Source organism: Lathamus discolor, chromosome 8, assembly GCF_037157495.1.
Source record: "Lathamus discolor isolate bLatDis1 chromosome 8, bLatDis1.hap1, whole genome shotgun sequence".
NCBI lineage: Eukaryota > Metazoa > Chordata > Aves > Psittaciformes > Psittacidae > Lathamus > Lathamus discolor.
Window position 1 is genome coordinate 9,499,929 of NC_088891.1, and position 17,973 is coordinate 9,517,901.

Consider the following 17,973-nt stretch of genomic DNA (forward strand, 5'->3'; position numbering starts at 1 on the left):
ATGCTGTTGCTCTCCTTGGTGGTGGATGTGTCCTCCCAGGCTAAGCTGTTCCCCAGGATGATGGGACAATGCACCAGTATCGGGCACCTCAGGGAGTCTTTGCCTTTCTAAAAGCAAATATCATGGGGAACATCCTGAGAGGAGTAACTTCCAGAAGGAGCCCGTGTTGTAGGACAGGAAGAGAGTAGGAGCCACTTGTGCTACAACTTCTTTGAGGCACTGAGACCAAGAAGGAATATTTCAGGTTTGATATTTGCACTTCCAGGGAAAAAGTCCATGTGTTGCTTCTGTTCCCCCATCTGCTGTCTCAGCACCTCTCCCTTGCTCTGTGGTCAAATCTGCTTTGCCAAGTGACAGTAATTTTCCCCACATGGAAAGAAAGTGGTTATAGACTGAACTAAGCATTTAACTCCCAGGGTTTTCTGCTTCCTAAATGTATCTTCCTAATACACAAAAGGCGACCTCATTCCTCCTGGTTTTGTACCCCATTGAGAACATTTCCTCCCTTCTGCCACTGACCATTTATCAGTGCTGTCACTTCATCTGTACTAATTGTACATTTAAAATTATAGGGCGCACACCCTTGATAATTTCCTTGCTTATAAGTCCTGATGGAGAAGCAGGGTCAGAGTCTGAAGCTCCCCCAGTCTGCCTCCATAAAACTAACCTCTGTTTTTTATTGCAGATAAATGACACCATTTTCCTGTTCAATAGCCATGGGTTATTCTTCATGGTGGTAGATGCATGTTCGGGAGCTGTTGTGAGTAGGAGGCACTTTGACACAGTTACTGGTGAAAACACCGCCACTGCAATAACTGACTATGTTCAAACATCTATAAAAGAGAGGTAAGCAAACTGCTGGCAGCCCAGTTCATGTAGCAACACATGGCTGATAGACAGAGAAAGGAAAATGACCTACTTTCACAACCAAACCTGTGCTCTGAAGGAATCTGGCACAGATTAAATACATACAAATCCCAAATATCACCTAGATAATAAGAGGAGCAGGGTCTGTTTCCCAGGACTGCACAGATTAGAGCAGGCAGAAACAGGTTTTCTGGTAAACTGGCAATTCCTTCTAAATTAACCATACAGTTTCCAGCATGGAGTAGATAAGGTCCTTCCAAGGACATTTGCAGTCTTGCGCTTCTGTCCTGGTGTCCAGCAATTTCCTGGCAGTTGATGATTCAGTTTTCCATTTCTGAAACTGAGTCAATTTTTGTTTATTCTTACTCTTTTTGCCTTTTGTAACAGATGAAAATCATAGGTGTGCCAGATTTTCCAATAGGACTTTTCTTGGGTGAGCCGATGAATAGACCTGCCTGCCTGCAGGCTCTGTTACCTTGCATGTGTCCTGGCAATGGTCTGGATCATCTCCGCTTCTGTCTGTCCCACATTCCTTCTGGTTTTATGCCACATAAACATGGAACAACAGAGATTTATAGATAAATTCTTGGCTGCTGGTAGGAGCAGGTTAAATAACCAGAAAACAGACTTTCAGCCCAAAACATTTCTGAGCAGTTCATGACCAAAGATTTGAACACTCCTGAGCTATTACATCTGTATTTATGCACATGAGTACGTTCATGTATCAAACATGCATGAAGCGACATATATCCATATGATGCCTATATGTTTGGTTTGATTTTCTGGTAAGATGTGTATTTTGCAACTCTAGGCATGCAGCTAAATGCAACCAGTTGTGCCAGTAATTCATTGCAGGTACAATTCACTGGGGGCTGAAAGCACATCTTTGAGGACCTAAGCTGGGTGGAAGCTTGATTGAAAACCAGACCCAGAATGACTGCACAGCAACTGAATTTCTTCTGTTGCTGAATGTCCCTCTCCCATAAGGGGATGCACTTGCAAACACTCACTTGTGCTTAGTTTGGTTCTGTGAGAAGTACAGGTTTAATTTAGGAACATTTAAACAGAGGGTTAAACTTAGGAAAGTTTACATGGGATTGAAATCAAAGGAATTTAAACATATTCTTAAAGTTAAGCAAGCTCTTAAGTAGTTTTCTGAATTGGAGTTTAAAGGTCTTGTGGATTCTTAATGAAATAATATTTTGCAATCATGTGGTAATGACTTTCCTTCTTTTCAGATCACTTGTTCTCGTGTGCTCTAGAGATATTGCAGATGTGATGGGCAGCTCTGAAATGCCTATTTTTACCAGGTTAGGTTCAGCAAAGCCTATTGTCTTCCACAAGGAAGGTAAATGTATTTATTCTACCATTTTCTTTTGCTTAAGAATTACTGGTGTGTTTCCCTATCAAAACTGTACACATCCTTATATACTGCTTATTAATAGAATTCCTAGCACAGTATCCCAGTTGTAACCTAGTAAAAACCTCTTGGATGGTGAAAGTATGAGAGTTATTTCAGCGTTTTGACTCTACGTCACCAGTGAGAAGCAGTGTGCTTCAAATTTTTCATCCTAAAGGGAAGTTGTTTTTCTAATCAAAAACAGAAAAAAATAGTAATTTGATAAAGATTCCAAGTTCAGCTGCTCTGCAAGAAAAAACAATCATAAATGTTAATAAAAGTTAATGAAAAAGAAAATTACCTAAAGTGAAATAGGAGCTTTTATATATGTATACATAGAAGGAAGGTAAAATCACCAGTTTTGGAAAGTTCTCACTACAGTTTTACCTTGGATTGCTGCAACAAATCCATTGGTATCATTAGTCCAGAAAATCCATGCTAGGTTTCCTCCTGGAAGACTGGGGCTATTGAGTCCAGGTTTGGATGAATAACTTGGGTGATTGATAAGGAAATCACAAAAACAACCAAGCAGCCTGAGTTTTAATTTGCAGTCTCTCAGGAGAGATCAGCTGGAGAACTGGCTGTGTTTCCAGGTGCTTCCAGCTTCTTTTATTTTCATTTTTATTGGGGGTTTGGGGATTATTTTTTTTTCCTTTACTGCTTTACTGAAATTTGTATCAATTTCTGGTTCAAGCTTCAAGGTTCATTGCTATAAGCATTCTGGGGGAGGACAGCGTAGTCTTTTAAAGCAGGGACAGTGATTTCACTTTGGTGCCTGTTTGATTCCCAAAAAGCTGTTTTTATTTTCATTCTTTTAAACGCAAAACTTTGAAGTTTTCTCTTTTCTTGTTTTTGCCCTGAAACCTCATTTCTTCATTCCTTCGTCAAAGCCCTGAATACTTTCGAAAAGAATTTTTTGATTAAAAACAAATCTGTTTTGTTTGTTTTGTCAAACTTTGTTCCCTGAACCACCTTTGCCACTCACATGGGCACAGCACTTCCAAGTCATTTTGAAAGCTCGGTTCAGCCTCCAGCCCTGAATGCTCCTGGGCACAAAAAGCAGCAAGCAAGACCACCACCCTCCTGGGGGGGCATGCTAGTTGGCGGTCACCTCTTTGCTTTGACACTTTGGCAGGATGCTGGTGCCTCCACTGCTGGCTGATCACATGCAGCCCCTGTTTTGTTTTTCCTAAGGGCAGGGGTGTTCACCCATGTGTCTGCCCTGATTTCCAGTCTGACTAATTACATTCTGCTTCATGAGCTTTCTCCTGCTGATTCAGGTATGCGCACTATTTGACTTCACAGCTCCAAAAGCAATTGCATGCAGGACTGATCCGCACTGGGGGGGGTGGGGGGGCTGCGTTCCAGGGCAGGATGGAGCATTTCTCCCAAGTGCATATTGCTTCTGCCAAGGATAATGCAAAAAAACCCCAATCCGCTTGACCCCAGCAGGATCAGGATTTAGGGTCTTGTTGCCTGGTTTTGCAAAACCTGATTTAAATTAGAAGTGCTTACAGGAATAGACTCGATCCAACCAGCTGCAATAGCCTTGAGAGTCTTTGCAATGAAAAACATAATATAAACACAAGACAGTATTATTAAAATAGAAGAATACATAATGCCTCTGTACTTTGTGACAGGACCAGAGCACAGGCGACATGGGAGATAGTTTCAGCATAACAGGAAAAAACTGATGTAAACCAATAAAAGAAGGATTCAAAATGCCTAGCCATTTTCAGGTAGTCAAATATGAAAAAGTACCAGTCTTAAGTAAGAGTAAAGAGTAAATCAATACTCCTACTAACTGACATCTGGGAACCCATTGAAATAAATGATGCAGTGAGGTTCTGGCTTCAGTGAGGCTCACTCCCTCTTTCATCATCCTTTTTCTTTCCTAAATGTTCTGTTATTTTAATCCAGGAAAAGAAAAAGGCTAAGAAGTTCCCATCATGTGGAGGGAGCCTGTGCTGCGCTGCTAGTAAGTGAACCAACCCATCCAGAGGATCACTCTCTTTGTGTCTGTTTTTCAGGGAGTTTTGCCATGCTTGGCTATAAAGGACAAGCCAAACCCTCCTGGATTAAAGTCATTAATCATGCTGGTTATCAGAAAGCTGCTTCTTTACAGCATTATGTTCCCTTGAAGCTGAAAGAATATCAATGTCCAGCTAATGCTGATGAGCCGCTAAAATTTGCTTTTTCTCAGACCCACTCAGAATACATCTCTACAGAGGCTGCAGCTTCCTGGGATTAGCATCACTGGAGAACACCAGCCAGGCAAAGCCCGCTGCTGCCACCAAAGCTGCTCTTGTTTTCACGGGATTGTACCAAACCAATGGTGTTCACTTGTATACAGTATAACTAATAAATATAGTCTCATCTTACCCGCTGTGGTAGACCTTTATTTTGCAAACAGTGCCTCGCAGGGCAGAACAGGAAAAGCCTGTGGGCTGCCTTTCCCAAGGAGAAGCATTTCAATATACCTACGATTTGGTATCAAAAGGTAAGTTTCAAAGGCAAGAGCCTGCTCTCCAGTATCACAAAGATCGGAAATGGAATTTGGTGTGGAAGCTTTAGCAACATCCAGGAAAACAGATGAACTTCAGCAGAGGTAGGGAATTCTCCCTTCACTTCTGTTTTCCCTCCATTAATGTCTGCTTTTAAAACACCTAAGTGTCCATCTGCCATGGCATTTTAGGTGAACTCAATAACATCTGCTTTGTGAGCATGCAGTGATCTTATGATAATATCTTCTAATTGGACTGAATAAATAGGGTGCTCCAAGGAGTTATAAATGCATCTCTGTCTGTAGCTAATGACTGGTGAAATGATGTTTGTCCAACTGATGTGAACATTTAATTAAAGACTACAGGAATAAAACCCAGGATAAAGTATGTGCTGCATAAGGTTAAGTCTTGCGTTCCTTTCAGACAATGCTCGTATTGACTTTCTGCTCCCATTGCGTACTGAAATACTGCCAGTAGTAGCTAATTCTCTTTAATTTTTTTGTTTATGCTGCTGCTTTATGAAGTAAAGACAAAAACAGAACTTTGTATGCAAACTGAGAAACAGCTGATGACCTCACTAACAGTTTGAGTACAAATGATGAGTCGGTTTGGTTTGAACGTGATGTTACTTGGTGACAGCAGCGAAGGGCAAGCAATTACAGACTATCCATGTCTTTGTCACATGGGTTACTCAAACAGGTAGGTGAAGGCTTTGTTACTAATGTCCTCTTGTTTCTTTGAAGTTCTCAGAAATGGCCAAACAAGTTGTTACAGGGAAAGGTTAGTATTTTGTTGGCCAGACTTTTGCTCCCTGGTGAGTTAGTCGCTCTGGCATCCGCACACCGGCCAGCTGATATTGTGCCTCTGAAAGGGGACTGAACTCCTTGGCTGGGACACTTGCCTCCATCAGACACGTACTGCCCAGTGGTCCTTGGACGTGGGGTGAGAGGACACTTGAGAGCTTCACAGGCAGAGAAGGAGACTGTGGCTCCATCCGCACACCAACCAGGTAGGAGAGGTGTGAGTCGGGACCGGCTGGGGGAAAGTTCCTAGCTTGCTAGAAAGTTTGAGGAAATCACTGATACTGCTCAGTAAAGGTAAGATAAAGACTGATGCACAGGACATGATGGGCCTGTACTGGTCCCCATGGGCAGCAATAGAGACTGACGTACTCTGGAGATAAGAAGTGGTACAAGAGCCTGAGCAGCTCGTACTGACCCTCCTGAAGTCCATTTGAGCTCCTATTAGTACCTAATTGCCACGGTTTCTGATACTGTGCAGGGAAAGAGAAGCAAGATGTTTCTGGCTTGTGAACATAACCCCAACATTGGAACAAGTATTTTCAGAGCAAGCTTTCAGCCTCTTGGAGATTTATTTGATAATCTGTGACAGGTCCAGACCCTGGATCCCAATAGAACTTTGCAGGGTTCTAACCCCAGGCTGAGACTAAACAATTGGCAAAGGAAGAGCCTGGTGAAGGAAAGAATGTGCCTAAACGTCTGAAAAATCTCTATTCCTCCTCCTGCCTCAGAAGGAGAGCAAATGGCAAATGTCCTGGAGAGGAAGGCGTGGCGCCGTGGCGAGCCAGATGCAAACAGTAAAGTACCACAAAAGCAAAAAGAAAAATATTTACATCCTGATGCAGTTATTTGGGTAGTTAAAAGCAGCAGTTTGAAGAGGGTTCAGGATGCTGTGATCGCCTTCAGCCACTGCACACAGTTTCCTTTCCTTGGGAGGGAAAAAAGGCTTCAAAACCAGGGAAGTTTTGCAGAGGGTACAGTTCCTCCACTGACCCTTGGGACATTCAAGACCATGATTTCAAAGGCTAACGCTAACCTGGCATGCACCAGAAGTCTGTGTGGGTGAAGCTGTGGGGGTAAGTAAATGTCGCATGGGCTTTTTGTTCGTGGGAAGCTGTTGGGTATCCTGAGCAGGAGGATCCCCAGGAACTGTGTTTGTCCACATGGACCTGCAGCTAACCCAGGCATGTTCAGTACATCTAATGCATTCAGGATATATGTGTGCCCCGGCTACACCGAGAGCATGTCTGCAGTGGGGACACAGGAGCTCTGGCACCCCCTGAAAGCATTAGCTTGGCTATACTCTGAATTACTGTCAGCAGGCACAGCAAAGTCTGTGCATCCTGAACCTCAGCTAGTGGGTCTCAGCTTCCCACCACTTTGATGCTTTGAAAGTTTCATGCAGTGGATGAGGTTTAATTCACTGTAATGCTGAGCTCTTCGAAAGCATGTGGAGCTGTGAGTCAGTCAGCCTCGGATGGGTGGAGTGATGTGAATTGCAAATGATTTTGTTTTAGCTGAGCCAAAAATTGCTTCCTCTCCTTTTCCAGGTCTGTAAGCCTCTGTCAAAAAACCCAAAATTTAAATCTGAAAAAAGCATAGCTTCAAAATAACTCTTCCCCCCACCCCCTTTTATTTCTGTCTCAAAAAGACTGTGCCAATATCACAACAACTTTACAAACACCCTAGTTTCCTTCAATTTTTTCATTTTGAAAATTTCCTCTAACTCACGCTCCTCTTCCAGAATCCGTTTTTATGAACGTCAGGAATCAGGGAACTTGCAGTGATGTTTATATACGGAGTACGTGAGCAGAACCTTCTTCCTTGCAGGGAACCAAGGTTCATTGGGAAAAAAGTCAGAGTGCTGCTTTTGACTCCGGTATTGATTCCATTGAGAAAAGTCTATTCCTGGGTTTAACCCTCTACTTGCTAGTAAAAAAGAGCACAGATCAAGAGGCCACGCTGCTGTCACGTGCTGGGACTGGGAGAGAATTTTCATTAGCGATCCCTAGAAATACGCCTGTTCATTTGTAAGGCTGTCTGAAGGCTCTAGCTGTGCTTGTGGCTGGGTGTATGGAGGCTCCCTCTGCACAGGAATGTCACTATAGCGAGAGCTGGCATGTCGCTGGGTCAGAAAGGCAACTGTGCTGCTCAAATCCATCTTCCCTGCTGGGGCTAAAAAGCAGAATTCCCTGAGTGGGGTGAGAGGACAGTTGCTGCCACGCAATGTCAGCAAGAAGGTAGCAGAGGTGCTAATTAAACAACTCTTCTCTGTTAGGAATCAGCTTCCAAACTGGTGTTGGCTTCTTTGCATATGAATGAGGAAACACTGGGGCAAGGCTCCAGACCCAGCCAACAAACCACTAAAACCTCAGCATCTGCTGTGGCAGTGTGAGGGTCCAGGTTTGCCTACCCAGAGCACAGGGGTACACCACAGCTCTGGCACAGACCCATCGGGGTCTCCTGGAGCATCTTGCCTGGCAAAGGTGGTCCCTGGGGAACACATATTTTATGCACAGGTCACCTCAAGTACCAGTTCAAATTAGTGTCTGCTGAGAGTTTACTCCACATCAGGCTAAATGGCATCTTTTCCATATGAGCTTTTCCTGTTCTTCTCTGGGGGTTCCTCTGGACCCCTGCCTTGTCGTGCACAGGTCTGTGGTTTCTCTTCGTGGGCAGAGACAGCAGTAGTAGCTATCACATTTCTTGCTTCTGCTTGACATCTTTTTCAGGGGAGATCATATAGATGATGCTTTTCCCCCGTCCTTGCTGTGTTTGTAATGGACAGTCAATGCTCCCATTATGCCTAATTTGATATACCAGAAAGGATCCTTGTCTTCATCAGACACTGAAGGTACATCCTCCAAAGTATGTCAAACCAGTCTTACAAAGCACTTTAAAATATCCAATATTGGGAGCTACGTTTTTAGAGGTGGGCAGGGTGGCAAATTGAGGTTGGAAGCTGGTGTGTGTTTCTTGGATGGCTGGCTCTGCCACCCCAGAGAGCTCTGCTCTACCCTAGGGATTTGGGGTCTCCATGTGAGATGCTTAGGACAACCCAGCTTCCTCAGAGCATTTCTTCACTGTTTTGCTGTCAGGATTGTTTCCTCTGCATTAAAACCACAGGGAGGGCAGTGGATAGGGATTCCAGTCTGCACTTTCTAGTACAGTATCGCTGCTGACACCTGCAGTAGCAGCCAATTGAGAACTAATGGCTTCCTGCGTTTACTTTTAGCACAGTCTGCTGCTATTGTTCACTTTTTGGAAAGATCCAGCAGCTGGGAATCATTTCAAAACGTTTGCCTTGCCAGATCCAGGGATATGAGTCCCACTTGCCATTGCCAGGCAGCTTTTAATGGCGAGATGAAAAAGCTTTTCTCACCCAAGAGAGGAGGCACAGATGGTATTTGAGAAATGTTGGAGATGATAGACTTAGGAGGACACTTTCACGGCCCTTACACTCTCAGAGTGCCCAAATCTGCAGGGAGGTTTGTTGACATTGGTGATTACATCAGAGCTGAAGTCAGCCACGTGGCGCCTGTTCAAATGAGAGGTAGCATATTGCTGCCTGTATCCCCACGGGGCTCTGAATGCTGAGCTAACACACGGCTGGCTGGCAGCAGAGAACCACTCTGGAGTCCCCTCCAGCACGAGACATTAATGAAGAGTCACTGTCTCTTCCTCCTTTTCTATTTAACAGGAAAATCGAACATGTCACTGTTTGTGCCTAATATTTGGGAAAGATGTTTAATTGAGAGCCTTTGAAGGAAAATTCCTGAGATTATCTTCCAAGTAGCATTTTTCCAGTAGTGTGTTAGTCAGAGCTGAATCAGAGGAGTCAGATCCTCTTGGACCTGTCAGCTTTCAGTCTTTCCAACCCGAGTGTCAGTTAATACTAACACCACAATGACCCCGGGCTCGCTGCGAGCTGAATCAAACACCCTTCCTCAGTCACAAAGTAAGCAGGATATTCTTTGGACTGTGGCAGATCAGACAGTACAAAAACATTGGAGCCTGGCACACAGCTGACACCTCCAAAAATGACATGACTTTCCAGTGTCTGATGACTTGTTTTGGTCTCTCCTTATGAGGATGAATGTAATCAGGGAAGCAGTCCCCGGTGAGTAACTGGGGATGTAATACCAGAAGCCATTTTGCACAACCTGATGGTAAGTACTGTGCAGTTCTTGGCTCTAAAGAAAGTAAAAGCTGTGAAATTTCTTAAACTAATTTATTACCTGTTTGCTGTCAAAACAACATCATGAACTGGACAGAGAGAGATGGTCCTCTGAGTTTTTAATGGGCCAGAACAAAATAGCTGCTTTGCTACCTATAAAGCAAATGCATGCTATCACTGTCAAAAAATCAGTCACTTCTTTATATTTCTGTGAGCACTTACATGATCTGAATGTATTTTTATGATCAATACTTTATCAGTTGTAATCTGGCTTTGTGCAACACTAACATACAACTGTGTCTGTGCTGTAAGAAACATTATTTATCTGCAGTGGCCATCCTGTACTATTACCATTTGTTTAAATTTTCCTTTATCATTAAAGCAGAATCTACTGATAGGGTTTGCAGATTAGGCTGTGCAATAATCCCTAATAAATCTTGACATTTTAATGGTGACTGCTGTACTTCGGCCGTACTTGTAATAATGTTGCTTTAAAAGAGCCCTGTCTTATCAAATGTTGATGGTTAATGCTGTTAAAATGTCAGACACGTCCATCCTGGGTCTGGCACAAATTCCATGGTGACGGTATTGTGCTCTGATAATGTATAGCATTCAAAGTTATAGCATTCCTCTTTTCTGCTGTTCTGTAACAGCATTTCAGCACCTGATACACTGTACCAAGCCCTCAGTCTATGCTATTTCCAGAGCTCAGAGCTGTCAAATACAGTATACCAAAACAAGCAAACATTTTCCTGCTGGATTATTTCCTGACAAATCTGGTTCTAATGCTATTTTTAATACAATCACTGGATTACATGTGGTCTCAACATATCGTTGTACTTCAAGCTGTATCACCTTTATAAGTACAGGCATGTTTTGCATATGTATACTGTAAAATTTGCTCCAGATTAAATTCTAGCTTCTTGCATATCTTTTTGTCATGTTTTTGTTTGGTTTGTGTTAACAAGTGACATGAAAAATAGCATGTGGCTTTTGCCCTACGTATTGGGGCACCATGGAGTTGTTTTCAATCACTGTTTTTGCGTCTTAAGTAAGCTTTGTGATGCCTACGTTTATCCTATTTCACCATTGTGGTATGACATGACAGCTACACATAAATTTCTTCAATATTCCTCAGATACTGGTTTACATGATGAAACCTAATGGCTCCAAGGACTACATGTGAATTTTAAACAGTGCCTTACCAATGCAGAAGTGTGTGCCCCTGCCTCAGTTTGAGCACACATGTCAATAAATTGTCACGAGTGCAGGGCAGAGCTGCAGAATCAATCACTGGAGACTGGAAAGAATCACATTAATCCTAACTTTGACTTTCACAACACTGCTTGTTTGTTTTTGATGGGGGTTGGCTACTGAGGAAATGAAAACAACATTAGGTAGACTGGTTTCAAAAGCAGCTTTTGGTTTTGCAAGAAAATTCTGGGCTGGCACACTAAATATACAATGTTTTCTTGGATTTGAAATCTAAGAAACTGCATGCTTCAGATTGGAAGTGTGAGTACGGTTTATCTCAGGGGTGCACAAAACACATTGCTAAAAATGTGTGGGGAATATGAGGGGAGAGAGGTGCCACTGAAAGGTTACTTTGTGAGAATTTGTCACTCTGCAAACGCCTCCTCTGTTGTGTTTCGTTACCTTTTTGCACATGTGAATATGCAGCCCTAGAGAGTCTTGACTGGATGTGTTTATACTGCATTCCTAAGGCGTTTTTGGTTACATCTGGTGGTTGCTTTCTGAGTGTCTATTTGGATTCCGAAGTGGGTTTATCCTAAAGCAAGCAAACGGTGAGGAGCTGCCCGAGGTTTCTTGCTCTGCTTGGGCTGTTCTTGAACCGGCATAAAGGTGTTCTGAACTATAGAGCTGAATGGGATTGGAAGTTGCATAAAGCTGGATATAACATATTTTTTGTGCACTGAATGTTTTTTTCATGAACTGGATCAAAAAAGTGACATTTTCTTGCTATTCTTGCTTCACAGCTACCCATCCAGAGAATTAAACATCCTGAAGAATGGCTCTACTCATCTCCAAGTATCTGGCTGAAAATGTCATTTTTCTTCTGTTTGTAATCTCTTCTGTAAGCACAGGTAAGTTTTCCTGCCATGGGGAAAAAGGGCATGGTTTGTAATGTTATTTTTAAATAAAGACATTGCTGTTTTAGATAGAGCAGGTTTTCACTCTTCTTCATGTAACAAGAGTCAAGGGCAGAGTGAGAAAACTCCAGAGAAAAGCAGTTTTCTGATGTGCCAGTACTCTCTATCAAGGGCAGCTGGAATGGCAGCTTCCGAGCAGGTGAAAGTACCCTCAGGAATCCCTCTGCCATGTGTTCTTAAAACAAACCCAAATCCAACAAACTGCCACAAAGAAATAACAAAAGAAACCTCAGGTCCTAATGGCTGTGGCTGTGGGAGGTGAAGTCAAGCATTGTGCAGCATTGCCCAAGCCCAGATGTGGACAGCAAAAACCTTTAGGGTGGGACATCCCTGCCCTTTGGGTTTTGCCTCTTCCAAGTAACCCTTTTCCTAAGTAGTTAAAGGGGAAAAGGGAAACTGGGTCTACATATTCAAAATACAGCTAATTTGGGGGTTTGTATCTTTTAAAACAAAGAGACCATATGTCTTGCCCCATGCACTGCAGCTACACGAAGCAACATTTCATTGCCATGCTCAGGCCCTTTTGGTCAAGAAGCAAAATATGCAGTTAGTTCCTTGTGCTGGGTAGACGTTGCACTCATTTAAAAAATGCCAATGAGAGTAACAAGCAAGCTGGCAAGATACCTGGATCAGAAGATGCTCAGCCTTCCAGTGCCCTTTGTGCAGCAGGGGGTGGATGATGTGCTCCACTTTCCACAGCTCCTTCTCTCTGGTACAAATTAGTTAATGAAATTGGGAATTTGGTTCCTTTGTTCTGATTGTATTGGCTTTTGTTGGTTGACATCCCAAACATCAATGTAAATTTCTCCTGATTTCCCCTTAGGCTTCACTGCCTACCTCTCTGTTTCTAAATAATGAATGTGGGGGGCACAAGTAATCTTTTGAGACTGCAGAAAGCTCTTTTGGACACTAGCATAGCTAAGTAAATGGAAAAATGAACAAGCTTTTAGCCTGTCCACTTAATCTATCTGATAAATTATACCTCTACATTTGAATCAATTATTTTGGTTTTATTTAGCTTCTCATCATGTGCAAATTTTTCTATTATCCTTATTCTTATGGGAATAGCAGCTCATTTTTTCTTAATTTGTTTTAGTTATATTTGAACATCTACTTACATTGCAAGTTCCATTTCTTGCCTGAAAGATTCATCTTATTAATTCTTTGTGTCTTCTGGTAGGAAGCCAGAAACTCCTTATTATTTTCCTCAATTATTGCACATGAGAAAATCTGCCTCTGACATTACTGATATACTTTCAGCTTCCAGCTGGCACAAGTGGTATAAAAATCAGGTCCTGGATGTTTGTCAGTATTTGACTTGCTACCTGATAGATTATTAGCCATTTCTGATTTGATCATTCATGTATATGGGAAAAGCTTGAAAAGAGCCAAAGCATACGTTGCCCACGTGAAACGTCCCTTGCTTATATTGAATTGTTAGTATTTGATGGGTCTCTGGAGACATTAAGGAAGTGGCTGGTCCAAATCTATTTTCTTAAATGTCTGTTTTCTTAAGACATGAAATTGGTGGAGGAATCTGGAGGAAACTTGGGTGAACAGATTTTGCTCCCATTGCTGTGGAATTGTAGATGTCCATCAAGTTTCACAGTGGCAGCACACAACTGCTCGTTGTCAACTAAACCAGCACTGGGAATCCTTGCATGGATTCACATCATTGTCCTTTCCATTGTCTGAATGGATTAGTGTCTGCAGGGCAAAACCTATCCAAATTTACTATACTAAGTGTCAGAGACATAACCCTGTTAAAGTCAAGGTGTTTATCTCATATCTATTATCACTGATTTGTGGATCCTGTAGTTTTCTGATGGTGTTTTGGTTTTCAAGGATTAAAAATTGGACAGCTGGTGAGAACTCCCAACCCTTTCTAACTGCAAAGGCCTCATTGTTCAAACTCCCACTGACCTCAGCTTCCTAGGATTAGAAAGGTTTCTACCCTCAGAAAATATGCATCACGCATGGGACTCCCGCACTCTCTGTTTTGTTGATTAGAGCAAGATGTGAGGCTCACATATCGAGTGAGATTGTATCAGGGAAATATTTTATCTTAAGTAAATACTTACAACATGAGACTCTTGGGGTTGGTATGAGAGCCCTTTAGACTAACACGTCATGGCAGTCCGTAATCACGTTTGTGTGTGGATACTGGTGAGGTGTGAACTCAGTGCGAATGAAACCTGATTGCTTTTGCCTGGAAAACCTCAGAAACCCAGAGTTTCTCTTGTGAGATTCCTGTTGCTCTCTGTTATGATTTGGAGAATCATATGATTCCTTGTCTCAGTTACTGGGTGGACTGGTAATTCCTTGTTGCTTGGTGTTTTCATGTTAGTTTGAGCATTTTTACTTTCCAGTGAAAACACAGTACGCAAATATATTTTAACATCTTTACATTAAACAAAGCCTCTTAAACCTTGCAGATATTTGGGGGACATTTTAACAGGTAGTGGTTGTTTTATCCGTTAATCAACATTTCCCCCAGACTTGTGAAAGGCTCGTATCTGGATAGTATGAACGGAGTTAATGTCACTGCATGAAGGGTTCAGTTACACCCTTTCTAGGTTGTTTTCTGGAAACTGCATCCCGTGCAAGGCTCCTTTGCTTTGGGTAGCAGGTTTTTCCATGCTTCCTGAAAACAGGAACTCATGCAGCTTAAACTGTTCTTTGTTTTCTTTTGGTTGTGACCCACATGTGCTCTGCTCTGCTGAGGTATTGCTGTGTTCCAGGGAGTCAGCAAAGTGGGGTACCAAGAATGTGCTGTAAATATACTGCATGATATGTATGAATGTATTGCAATGATACTGCAAAGATGCCCAGATATGGAGCTTTCTGTCTTGCACTGAGCAAGTGGTAACTGTCTTCACTCTCCGTCTTTACACAGTAGAAGCAGCTGTCACATGTCCTGATAAGGATCCTGAGCTAGAAAACTGGAACCCAGGTCACAATGAAGAAAACCGCATTGAGATCAGTAATGGCAGGAAGTTCCTTCTGTCTTCTTCTGCGACTGTCCACTCTATCCACATCACTGATGGAGGTAAAATGTGCTAGCAGCAAGGCTGGGTGAGGTGTTCTTCCCACTTTGGCTATTTAAATCACACTTTAAAGCACTTTAATGCTGGGAGAGCTTCCTGCTTCATGCTGAGAACTGCATAGCTAGTGGACAAACAGAGCTTTAATTCAGTATAAGGGTGGGTGGTAGCTGAGATGCTATCAGTTTTTAGCCATTATAATCAACCTATTTTCTGTCCTTTCTTTAGAAAAGTAGCTCAGTATACTCATTACTTCTGTGATTTGCTTCAAAAACATTTCTTTTTACTAAATCATTGTCCTGATAACATCATACTCCAATAATGTTCTCAGGGTCTCACGACAGGGCAGATACATATGTGCCTCTCTTTCTCTAAGGACATAGTGTTGCTGGTGGCTGTTAGCATGAATAGCTTTTATTCATCTTGACTCTGAATTTCTGTCTCAGTTTTGAATGAGACCTCTTCCACACAAATCTTAATTGTGTTCTTCAAGAACTGGACTGAACACAAAACGTGTAATGTCTTTAGTATTTCTATTGAGAGCTGTTTTGGGGGAGGATGGGCAGAACTTTTCAAAAACTGAGATAGGAGCCCAGCACTGGGTTTAGGAGAATGGTATCACCACCTCTGATGAGCTCCGGTGTGTTAAATCAAATGTCATGACCTTCTTCTACTTAGGAAAACTGGTCATTAAAGATGAGGTGCAGCCTATCATTTTGCGTACTAGACATATACTCATTGAAAATGATGGAGAATTACATATTGGCAGTGAGATGTGCCCTTACCAAAGCAACGTGATTATCATCTTATATGGGCGGTACGTATGCATGATAAAATATTGTCTTAGAACTTTCTAGGGTCTCTCTTCCACAACAAGGAACAAAAATGTTCCTTAAAATTACATTTTCTCATATATACTTATCATCAGTGCTCTGTGAAAAATTTAGTAGATTTTTAAACAATTTAAATGGCCTGTAAAAAATTGATTCATTTTCGGCTCTGGTTTTCAAATCCTACTGGAAGATTTGGGCATGCCAGAAAATCAGCATGCATCTTGCCACCACTCAAGCTGTTTTTCCAGAATGGGCTTAAAATACAAGCAGTTCTTTTAATCTGAAAATTCTCCTCCCTAAACATCTTTTCTTTCTGAATGAGAGTGGTGAGCAAAAGGATAATGCACTTTTGTCTTGCAGATTGCTACAGGATCTCTCAGAATTTCAAGGATGCCAAACTCTTACTTAACAACCACTATCCCTCCTAGCTCCTGGTTAGGGTCCTAACTTCCTTCAGTATTCAAAAACACAAATGTGTTGTTCAGTCTGGGCTTCAGGCCTCCTCTGGCCTGAGTATAATAAATATAACATGTATAATCTACATTCTGGATTGCTGCTGGTCTCCAGTAGTTGCTAGTATTATTTCAAATAGTTTATTTTCTGTACAGTGTGGGCAATTGCTGATTCTTAGAGTAGTTGAAAGAAATGCATTGCAAATCATGAAATCATGACAGAAATGCTTGCAAATCATTTCTCCTTGGGCCACATCAGAACAAGGAAAGGGGCTCCTTGGCTGTCAGATACAAACCCAAACCTATTCCTTTCCTCCCTTCCTGCTGCAGAGCGGATGATGGCAGCCAGCTGAATCCCTACTTTGGGAAGAAGTATCTTGGAGTAAGTAAGGGTGGCACTCTTGAGATCCATGGAAAGAAAAAGCTGTCCTGGACTTTCTTAAACAAGACTCTTCATCCTGGTGGCATGGAAGAGGGTGGATATTACTTTGAAAGAAGCTGGGGCCATCGGGGTGTCATTGTCCATGTTATTGACCCAAAGACGGGGGCAGTTGTCCATTCAGATCGGTGAGTGACTTTTCAACTGTCTAGATGTAAGGATCTTTGGGAACACGTTGGGGACAGCGTCTTACCAAGCTCAGAAACATGCAGTTTAGTATCTTCTTCAAATGGGTATTAGTGCATATATATACAATTCTTTCTAGACCAGTAATCTCCAAAACCAAAGATTGAGTAATGTTACTATCTTGGTATTCTGCCAACTAGAGTTTAATCAATTTGGCTTAACAGAAACCCCTAATATACCCTGCTAGACAAGTACTTTTGCAATGAGAGATCATTACTGTAAACAATGCAGAAGAGTTATTTCTTTCTATCACTTGCTTTTCAGTACATAAAGCTGTGATGCCCACCGAATTAAATGGTTTTTGGGTGTTTTTATCACTTTAGGTTTGACACCTACAGAGCAAAAGAGGAAAGCATACGTCTTGCCCAGTATTTGGGCAGAGTTGAGAATGGCATGATCCTGTCAGTTGCAGTGAACGATGAAGGATCTAGAAACTTGGATGACACGGCCAGAAAAGCAATGACCAAACTGGGCAGCAAGCATTTCCTCCACCTTGGGTTTAGGTATGTGCCAGTCCTGCCAGTTCTCCCAGCACAGAGGCTTTATTATGCTCCTGAGATGTCCAAATAATTCCACTCTCTCAAAGGCACAAAGTTCTTTCACATGGGAAGAAAAAAAAAAAAAAAAGAAAAAAGGAAACTTCTCAATGTGAAGTTTTAGCAGTTAATTAGATAGTTTCAGATGCACGCAGGGTCTATATTGGGTATTTTTATTAGCAGATTGAGGAATAGCATATGATTCACATTTAAAAAGATGTTTTTCCAAGATGTGTTCCCATAAGTTACTTATTCCAATTTATTTTCAGGCCATCCCCCAAAGATTTAAGAAGCATATCTACACACAGTGGATTGGATGAGCTGAACATTAAAGAGGGTAGAATAATAGCCATCTAGCCCTTGCTGAATACATATAGACATGTATAAAGCATATCCTTCAGCTTGTCTAAATATATATTCTAATAATACTTGTGCAGCACAGAAATATAGCAAGCATGAATTTATGCTGTGGGTTGTAAATACTCCTGAGGCCGATACAGTGTCTGTGTTGGCACACATACTGTTGAGAATATTTGCTATTTACCCAACTGTAGCTAGCCATTAT

At 42.0% G+C, this 17,973-nt stretch overlaps 2 protein-coding genes across 9 annotated transcripts in view; both read left to right on the top strand.

Moving 5' to 3' along the window:
- LOC136019045 (inactive cell surface hyaluronidase CEMIP2-like) overlaps positions 1-4,647 on the top strand; it is a 56,611-nt gene extending 51,964 nt beyond the window's left edge. For 6 of the 7 annotated variants that reach the window (XM_065688794.1, XM_065688795.1, XM_065688798.1 and 3 more), the window contains 3 exons: positions 686-846; positions 2,106-2,215; positions 4,297-4,647. In XM_065688794.1, coding sequence (XP_065544866.1) covers positions 686-846; positions 2,106-2,215; positions 4,297-4,517 — 492 coding nt within the window. In that variant the 3' untranslated portion in view covers positions 4,518-4,647. The remainder of the gene's footprint in view (positions 1-685; positions 847-2,105; positions 2,216-4,296) is intronic. The other variant, XM_065688797.1, reaches the window with a different exon arrangement.
- CEMIP (cell migration inducing hyaluronidase 1) overlaps positions 1-17,973 on the top strand; it is a 115,683-nt gene that overhangs the window by 49,122 nt on the left and 48,588 nt on the right. For both annotated transcript variants that reach the window (XM_065688801.1, XM_065688802.1), the window contains exons 2-6: positions 11,745-11,852; positions 14,815-14,967; positions 15,641-15,779; positions 16,578-16,814; positions 17,196-17,375. In XM_065688801.1, coding sequence (XP_065544873.1) covers positions 11,777-11,852; positions 14,815-14,967; positions 15,641-15,779; positions 16,578-16,814; positions 17,196-17,375 — 785 coding nt within the window. In that variant the 5' untranslated portion in view covers positions 11,745-11,776. The remainder of the gene's footprint in view (positions 1-11,744; positions 11,853-14,814; positions 14,968-15,640; positions 15,780-16,577; positions 16,815-17,195; positions 17,376-17,973) is intronic.